Below are 9892 nucleotides of genomic sequence, written 5' to 3' on the forward strand. Positions count from 1 at the left end.
GGATTGTCTCTTTTTTCATTGTAATGTACATTAGTTACTCTAAATATATGTATTTTGAATAAAAGCTTCCTTTTTCACATTACAAACATTAGCAAATTAAATTGTATGCATCTTTTTTTTGTATCTACATTAATTTTTATATAAATATATTTAATAGTGTGGTAGATTTATCTATATGGTATGTCCTACCAAATATCTTAATAAGCATATTCTTAGTGTACGATTACGTAAGAAAATGTAGAAATTTCTAGATTATAATTTGGACCCTTTGCTTGACTACCGCCAGAAACTAGCTAACGGCGCTGCTATCAATCTGTGGTGGTGCTGCAAGGGGTCTCAAACGATGCCACACTTTTAAAAATGGACATTTCCTTCCTGCACAATTCCAGAGTGGCTGCATGCTGAATTGCTGATGACAGGCTATTAGGTTTAACTGAAGAGGCAACCATCCTATGGTACAAGGTACTAACAGCTTGCTGCCCAAGGACATGGAGCCCATAACCTGAGATCAGTGAGCTCCATAGCACGAAGTCCTTCTCAGTGGCGCTTTCAGATACCCTGACAGCGCTAGCCAAGTCTCCACATTTTGAATACAAATTCACAAGTGCAGCTACCACAAACATCTTACCGCAGGAGCCAGTGTTGACCAAATAGCCATGAAGGCAAAAGGCTCCGCGCATAACACCAGACTCTGAGCATGCAGCAAGTACCTTCACCATAGTGACACCATCAGGGACAGGACCATCCACCAACATGTACTTGAACACTCGCATCGACTCGTCAGGGAGACCATTTTGGGTAAGACCACTAATGACGGCCGCCTAAGCTACTGTGTCTTTCTTTGACGTCCGACGAAATAACTGCGTTGCCTTCTCATGACAAAGACAACAACACTTCACATGTACATATCAACAAGCGCAGTTGCAACTATCATCTCAAGTTGGCACCCTGTTACCCTTCTTCAAAGCCAAGAGAAAGGGAGCAACAAGCCTGTGCAACACTCACCACGGTCACTGAATTTGGGTTCTTTCCTGCCTGAACTGGTTTCTCCAGAGTCCAGATTGCACATATCCAGTGACCATATACAACTCCACCTGACGACGTGCTCCCATCCTCGTGTAAAACCCAAGATCACTAGAGCTAAGTCATACTCAAATTCTTTCCTGAGAACAAATGGACTTGGCAACTGCGCCCCTGCGGAGATCACACTCACAAGAGTGTCTGGACTCGGCACGACGCCATGTCCAACAGCATACCTTGCAAAGAACCCTAGTACCATCCAGTTCTGCTCGTGCCCGGTCACGACGGAAGTCCGGAGGATCATGTCTGGTTTCTCGAACACGTCTTTGCATCTCGCGTACATCTGCACAAGCGCGGCAGCCACGAAGGCATCGGCGTACGCATCACCACACGGCACGTAGGCAAGGGAGGAGGAGAAGCACGTCGCGCCACTGGCTTGCCCGGACGCGGTCGTGAAGAAGCGCACTGACAAGGCGCGGGGTTGGGAGTTGGGACGTGGATTTCATCGAACAGGAGGCGAGCGAGGGCGTGGGAGGTGAGGTGGTGCGAGGAGTGTAGGTGGCCGGAGCGGAGGACGTGGGCCGCCGCGAGCGTGGTTGAAGTGTCCGCGGCGGCTTCGATCTGGAGCGGTTGCCGACCTCGCATGCGTTGGCGCGCAACGAGTGCAAGGCGGCAATGCCGTGCGGCAAGCTTTTCAATATTCTCCATTAAGCGAGGGGACGATCGAGTTATTTTGTTCGTCCACATGTGCCGACTTTTTCTTCAAATTTCAGCTTTGGATGTCTTGAAGGTTTCGCAACACAAAATTGAGAAAATGGGTACGACCTATCGTGATAGACCCCACGACAAAAATTATTGACATGTTTGTTCGTGCCTGTGCTGCAGGCAACCCGCCGACGGCTGCGTGAGCTTGAACAAGGCGAGTGCGGCAGCGAGCGATGCAAGGAGGACCTGATCCGCTCACGGCGCGACATTTTAAGCGGGCTCACGTGCACGCTGATTGTATCTGCTCCGACGACCGTGCGGGCCTTGATCACCGACCTTGGGTGCGCGTGACGGCTGGCCAGAGAAGGCCCGATGGGCGGCGTTCCCCGCGTGTGATGCCGGCATGCCGCGCGGTGCTAGGATCGGGAGCCGACGCTGAGCATATCGGGGCTTGGCTGCATGGTCAATTCATTGTAATGACTACAGCGCGGTGCCGCACTGCCGCGGCGTGGCAGCTGTTTCGCGAGCATATTTTGTCCGTGTGGCATGCCGATGCTGATGCCGGCCGGTGCTGACAGCGCAAGGTTGGTGTTCACCGTGCGTATGACAAGGCCGCGCCGTTGTCCCGCCTAATTGCATTACCAGTCCAGAAGACGCCGGCCAAAGAGCCCCCTGCATGTTGCCCGGACACTTCGTACGCATCTTTCCGTCGGTGTCCTATGCCGATGCCAACGCCAATGCCAGCGTCCACAGTGCGCGCGACAGGCCGGCGCCATTGGCATTGCTGGGGAAGGCACCTGCGGCATGCTGCCGAACACCCTTCCATTAGGAACAGATAGCCGCCGACGTCTACCAAATGGGGAAGTGCAGGTGTGCACATGGGTCGCGCCAGTGACCTTGCAACTCGTCGGCCTCCCTTGTCAAGGTGCTGTTCACGTCATCGTTTCTTGCTCTGCTCGCGCACGGCCTGGTTGTCCATGTGGGTTCGACACAAAATTCAGAATTAAGGTCTCGGAACCCGCCGGCCGTGGCCGCTACGACAGCCGCGCGAGATGGAAGCACCGAGGCGCCGCAGGCCAGTGCGGAGCAGGACATCAGCCGAATCTTAAAATGGATGTTACAGCAGAAGCATCATATGCACCTATGCTGGCAACATGTTCAAGCCGCCACGTAGAACAATTCATGCCGATGCAACAAGAAAGAACCACAAATTCGCTAAAACTGGCATGTGCAGTAACCAGAACGGCAGTTCAACAACAAAAGCACCGTCGTCGAAGGTCAGCGCCAAGCTGGTGCAGCGTTCGGCCCGTAACCGCCGCCGGCCGGTCCCAACTGAGATCTCCGCCGGCGGTGTGTCTGCCCGTGCGCCGCGATACGACAGCGCGGTGACCACCTCCGTCGACTGCCTTGGTGGCTCAGTAGTCAGCACTGCCGCCTACATGTGCTGGGGCGCACTTGCGAGCCAGTGCAGCCGAGTGCGAGGCTCCGCGGCAAGGAGCCAGCCCGGCCTCTTCTGTTCCTGTTCCAGTCCATCTTGCACAATGGGCAGGGCCATGTAATGTAACTCAATCGTCCAAGCTGGATGGTGAGAGGCGCCGCTCCCTTTCATTGCCTCGGTGGTCCGTGATCCATTCTGAATCTAGTTCCCAGATGAGGATGGTCGTTCGTGCGCATCGTGCTGGAGGGCGTTCCCGGTGCGACATGAAGGGCATGCCCGTCGGCCATCTGCTGGCCGGTGCGGCGCGTGGCCTGGTTATGAAGCGGCGTGGCGCGAGACATCTATCCGGTGGACGTCGTGCACGTCGTGGCCTGCAACGTACCTAGTCGAAGCGCCGGCTTTCTCGGCCCAGCCTGCAGATGTTGATGGCGCCGTCCAACTGCTCCTCTGGTATAGCTCCGCGCGCGCCAGCTCCGGCGACAACCACCGGTCACAAGTTCAGATTTCTAAGCAGATACCTGCAAACTGAGGAGAGTTGTTGTGCAAAATGATACAGTTGTATTATTGAACAAATTCTTTCTTGTAGATAACCTGTTTGCTTAGGCAGTTTGACCAAACAAACCAAAGGCGCGAGTGTGATGTGTCATCATCAGCCAAGGTTGCAGCAGAACGCGGCGCACCAGGCCGGGGCATGGTGAAGCCAGAGGCAGCTCCACCTGACAACGTCTCCCTCCGTCATTCCTACGGACAACCTCCTTGCATCTTTTACTGCTCCAATCCTTGTGTAAAACCAAACCAAGTCAGACTCAAATTCATTCCTGAGAACAAATGGATGGCAGGTCTGACCATTGCGGACACCCCTCAGATGCGCCGCTGCGGAGATCACGCTCACAAGAGTGTCTGGACTCGGCACGGCGCCATGTCCAACAACATGCCCTTCCAAGAACTCCAGTGCCTCCTGCGCCATCCTCCTGTTCTTCTCGTACCTGTCACCCCCACGGGGAGTCCGGAGGACCATATGTCTGGTTTCTCGAACACATTTTAGGCGTTGATCGAGCCGACCCCGTCCCTGCATCTCGCTACATCTGCACAGCCACGAAGGCATCGGCGTACGCAGAGCAGGAGCGGACGTCAAGCGCGTGCACGGCACGGCCGTAGGCGAGGGAGGGGAGAATGGCCCGGAGTGGAGCACGCCGAGGCTCGGGAGGAGGAGGAGCACGTCGCGGCACTGGCGCGCCCGGACGTGGTCGCGAAGAAGCGCACTGGCAAGGCGCGGGGTTGGGAGTTGGGACGTGGATTTCATCGAACAGGTGGCGAGCGAGGGCTGGGGGTAGGACGTGGAAGGTGAGGTGGTGCGAGGAGTGTAGGTGTAGGTGGCCGGAGCGGAGGACGCGGGCTGCCGCGAGCGTGGTTGAAGTGTCCGCGGCGGCTTCTATCTAGAGCGGTTACCGACTTCACATCGCATGTTTTGGCGCGCAACGAGTGCAAGGCAGCAAGCGATGCGGCGAGTTTTTCAATGTGGAAATTTCTACTTTACACTGACGGAGAACTAGGTTAGTGCTTATTAGATTTCTATAACTGTTGAATTTGTATGGAACCCACCTGAGTTGTAAGTTAGATTGCAACTGAAATTTTTCTAGTTATAGTGGAATTACAAGTGAGGTTTTTTACTTACAAGCGAAATTACAACTACGAAAATGTTTCTAGATCCTAAGATTTACTTTGCGATCCGAGCTAATGGTGAGTTGCAACATGGATTATAACTGAGATTTGATGATGCCATTCAACGTACCGAGTTGGTTCTGAGTAGAGTGAGAGCTAATCGCACATTATCAATATTCTCCATTAGGCGAGCGAGCTATTTCGCCTTTTCTTCAAGTTTCAATTTTGAATGCCTTTGAAATTTCAGAACACAAAATTGAGAAAATGAGGTACAAAATGACATGTCGCGTTTAAAGACCAAAAGTACAAGAAGGTGGCGCTTTGGGTTATGGTGCATATGAACCAATTATGGAAAACTCATAAAAATCTAATTTTAAAAACACAAAATATTCGGGAATAAATTTTCCTGTGTACATCCACACAGAAGTTTTCGAAAAAAATAACTTAGGCGACATCATAAAAAGATAGTAAAAAAATAGTGCATGAATAGTCTACACTAGAGGATACCCCGCGCGTTGCTGCGAGAAATTAGGCATTATACTTTGAAGAGATTATATTTGACTACACATAACCAATGTCAATATGAAGAGCGGAATTATTCTTTTAGTTCGCATTGCATGATTGATAATACCCATCTAGTCTCCGCAAAATGCAGGAACATCTCATAACAATTGAAGATTGTTTGCATTGCACTAACATTCTTTATTCATCTAAGAAAATCTTTATTAGTAGATAGCGAAATCACCATGTTTATTGTGTTCAAATCATTTTTTTTCGATAAAGGGAATATATTAATATCATAAGATACCAATTACACCCAGCCTCTGCAACAACGCAACACCCTAATGGCAGTACGGATACACACAGCCAAAAAATAAAAGAAAACTAAGAAACAAAAGTCCCGCTATAGCATCCTAGGCTTAGCAACAGCAATACAACCACCACCAAGACAACACCTGAAATACAGAATCTCCAAAAACGACGCCTCCAAGAAGTAAACGGTGCACCAGCGCCATCGTCGCCCGACCAAAGATCTTAGGTTTTCACCCTGAAGATAGTCCCCGCTCTCAAAACAATGCCTCCAACAAGGTCATTGCCGAGCTGTCAGTTAAGGCCAGACCTTGGGTTTTCACCCTGAAAGGCAGGACTCTGAACTTCACCTGTGCTGTCGCCCCCACTTCCATACCACTGCTGCGGAGCCCGGGACACCAAGCAAGTCCCTCAACAACGCGGAGACTTGAACCTCCCTTAGCTAGTCCTCCGCTCCGGCCTTCATGTTATTCCCTTCATCTGACTGCATCATGGACCAAAATGTCTCTTGATGCTAACACAGACCAGAGCTCCGCGCCGCTCCCTCCAGAACCAATCGGCCGGAATAAAAGCATGGGTGCGCACGATTGAATACCACCGATCCAGCAAACTCTAGGCAAAAAAACACTGTTACATTCGCCGGCGACGCCTTCCGGAACTCAACACTCCTGCCAGATCGAGAAGAGCAAACCTCAGGCAAGTCTTCATCTTCGCCCAAGAGAGACCCTAGGACCGCCGCCTTTATTCAAGTCGGGCCCCCACGCTGGCGACCATCCCAGGCTTAGAATCCATTGCTTGACCAATAACTTATATGAATCCATTACCCTGCTTAGAAGCAAATCGATAGCAGGACAAATGATGCTAGAAAGAAATATTCGGCCGGAGGAATGTAAAATAGTTACGTACTGCATTTATGATATCCGAACTCTTAATAGTCTGCACCCAGACATGAACTTTTGAGAAATGCCCTGTTCATAAGCAAATTGACAGAAGGACCAATGATGTTAGAAAGAAATAATGCAGCCGGAGGAGTTCAAAATAGTTACATATATTAGATATTTACGATACCTGAACTCTCAATTGTACATCAATGCACAAAAAGGAAATATAATTGACAGAATATTAAGGTTAACCTGGAGGAATGCATCCCTACTTGAGGAATCTACAAAATGGCAACCAAGATAATAATATACCTCAACAATTATTTAATCCTGAAAATAGGAAGTTAATTTAAAGAAAACATTAATCAGGAGAGGTAATAGCAAGTGGCTATCCAATAAATATCAACACGATGCAATGCAAAGTTACCCGACTTCATGCCTTCACCTCCAATACAATATCAGTACCAATGCCAACTGTTCCTGGAAAGGTTTAGGTAGCTGTGAGACAAATATCGGGCTAAAAGAGGGGTAAAGATAGCAGCACTTAAAATCCATGGACCGAGCAACGAACATCAGATATTGGTAGGGAATAATTGGTCTTAAGATATCATCTTGTAGGCTTCTTCCCCTATCGATCACTAAGAGGTCAGTGGATCCCCATCATCTTACTGTACGTGACGGAGGCTGCAAAGCAGAAGCTTTGTGGTCCTCGTAGAGGGAGAATGGAAACTGGTAGGAGAGGACATTAGCAGCAGCGTGGCAGGAGAGTCTTGCGGTGATGTGTAGACCACAGCCAGGTGGAGAAGGCAGTCACCTCATGAGGAGGGGAATGGGAATCGGTCTAGAAGAGTAAGAAAGGAGACTAAGAGGAAGTATGGGCAAAGAGACACTGACCAGTAGATTCATATATACATATGAGATTGAGGGGTAGAAGAATTCAGAAAGATTAGAAGGGGACCTGTGATTAGAAGGCATCAATGCATAGCGTCAGTGGAGAAGATGGAACGTCAAGAGATTCCCAGAAGATGAGCTCTCTATGAAAAGAAGAATTAACTGATAAGCCACTCGGTGGAAAAGTATGCATTGGATGAATAAATTACATGGACCAATTAGAGGCTTGCTAATGTAGATGAATAAATAATATGAACCAATTAGAAGCTTGCTGATGTGGCATGCTTGCATGTTGAGAGAAATCAGGGTTGCTCCTATTTAGATATTATAGATTAGGGCATCAAAATTTGTCTTTTCTTACATAGAACATAAATGATGTTTTTTTTTCTAAAAACTTGTGTGCGAACATAGAATGTCTACATGTACATACATACAAAATTTTATTTTCAATACTGTGAGATTTACAAATATGTTTTCACGCAACGAATTTACATGTACCACAACTCGAATTGAATATCCTCTTCAGCCATACATATATTCTACAAATTCATACCCAAGAAAGAAGTAGTGGAATGAAAATTTTCCTCTCACGTTGATTGTGTGTCAGGGCGTTTTGGTTTTCCGGGATATCCCTCAAACTATTCCCACGCTAATTCTATCTCTTAAAATAGCCTAATAATTATTAATTAGATTGATTGACCAGATTTCCTCACACTGTCAAATGGGATTTGTTTTTCTTCAACGCCACATCACAGATTCGTGGGAGTAGGCATTCTCTTCATCGATTCCACTGATAAGAGATTTCCTCATCGATTCCCCATTTAATTTTCTGGATTGAGGAGATTCCTCCTCATTTACTACGCAGGATCGTCGGGCGTTTTAATTGATTGACGGGATGATCAGCCACGTCATCGATCCGTGACCAACACCACCACGACACTGCATCTCGACCCTCCATCTCTTCCCGTTCAGTTTTAGCTGAATTCAATCCTGATGACTGGCATGGCTCTATAAGTACAAACCCTCTGTGGTAGTCCGCGTGTGGAAAGCACGTATGACTATAACTTAGATTTTTTGCTTGTCTAGGGGAGGACCGGAGGAGTGATCACTATTCGGTCCGGCTGGGCTGGTCGGGTATCCCCTCCAGCAGTCGTCAACTCGATCCATCCAGCAGGTAACCAATCCATCGTCTTTTCCTTGTCCTGTGTTGTTCTTGGTTGGGTGTTTCTCTGGTTTCTTCGATCTTGTGTACATACGGACAGAAGCAAGCATGGATGTATTTTTTAATTAGCAGGAGGAGGAAGTAAACCAAGAAAAAACTGCTTAACTGACGGAGGGAGATGAATTAAGTTCGGGATCTGCTCTTAATCGTTTCTCTTGTTTTCTTAGCCATCCATCGCGTCGCCATCGCCTGGGCGGCTGGTCTCTTTTTTGTTTCCTTCAAGTCCAGAGCGAGGAGGAGCTAATAGATCGAGTCATCTAAAAAGAGAAAAATAATAAAAGTCATACAACTAGTAATCACAACCTAGCTAGCACATAGATCCATCCATGATTGGGTACGTGCACAGATGCGCGCACACATACCATGGCGCCGTATTAAGCGGTATATAATACCTGGTATATTGCTAATACGGGCTTGGGTTTAGATCTCAGCAGGCCAATTTAATTACTAAAATGGGAACATCAACTAATTAATGATAAAAGACCAAGCTGCCCTTCTAAGTTGGGCAAGCGGTGCACCGAAACACGTCCCTTTTTAGAACTATGAACTTTTACATTGGGAATGATACAACAATAAGGAATAATCTACATGCACATACCTTATGTCCAATGATTCCGCTGAATCGAGCAGAGAGCTCTCGAACCCTGAATCACTTTGTTACAAGTTTGGAGCACCTCAGATGTCACATAACCAAGGTCAGTGATATCCAACTCTATCTCTTTAGAGTAGGGATCAATTTTATTATCGTAGACGGAATTCCTCCTGGATCCAGAGACGCCTGCAGCTCCGCCTTAGCTAGCAGTGAAATTACTGGACATGAAAATCGTCAGATTGTTGGTGTTGTGACCTTGGACCCCTAGCCTAAGCACATCACACTTGTAAACATGGCTGAGGAGTTTGGAGGGCTGCGCAACGGCGTACAACTCGCCGTTCACTTAAAGATAGTTGCAGAACCATGTCATATCTTTAGAAGCTCCATCCAAATGCTGAACCCGCGTGTACATGGAAACCCCACTAGATGGAGATCACCCGGTCCCTTCCGGATTACCATTGTAGATAGGTAGGAACTTGCTGCCCTCGAATGGAAGGAGTGAGGTGACGGGGTACAATGGCAGGTTGGTGTCGAGCAGCGTCCACGCTTTGTCGACACCGACATCGCAGAACGAGACGGTTCTCGAGTCGGCGAGCGCTGTCATGGCCACGCAGTCACCGGAGTCCGGCGATAAGAAAGACAACACGATCTGGCGGATGGTGCTCTTCTTC

General features: G+C 48.5%; 1 protein-coding gene across 1 annotated transcript; it reads right to left on the reverse strand.

The window, feature by feature from the left end:
- Positions 1–308: 308 nt before the first annotated feature.
- Positions 309–773, reverse strand: LOC127309890 (putative pentatricopeptide repeat-containing protein At3g01580). Its single transcript, XM_071822577.1, has one exon. It carries the CDS (start codon positions 771–773, stop codon positions 309–311), a length of 465 nt encoding a protein of 154 aa, XP_071678678.1.
- Positions 774–9892: the final 9119 nt, after the last annotated feature.

Source organism: Lolium perenne, chromosome 6 (assembly GCF_019359855.2).
Source record: "Lolium perenne isolate Kyuss_39 chromosome 6, Kyuss_2.0, whole genome shotgun sequence".
NCBI classification, from domain to species: Eukaryota; Viridiplantae; Streptophyta; class Magnoliopsida; order Poales; family Poaceae; genus Lolium; species Lolium perenne.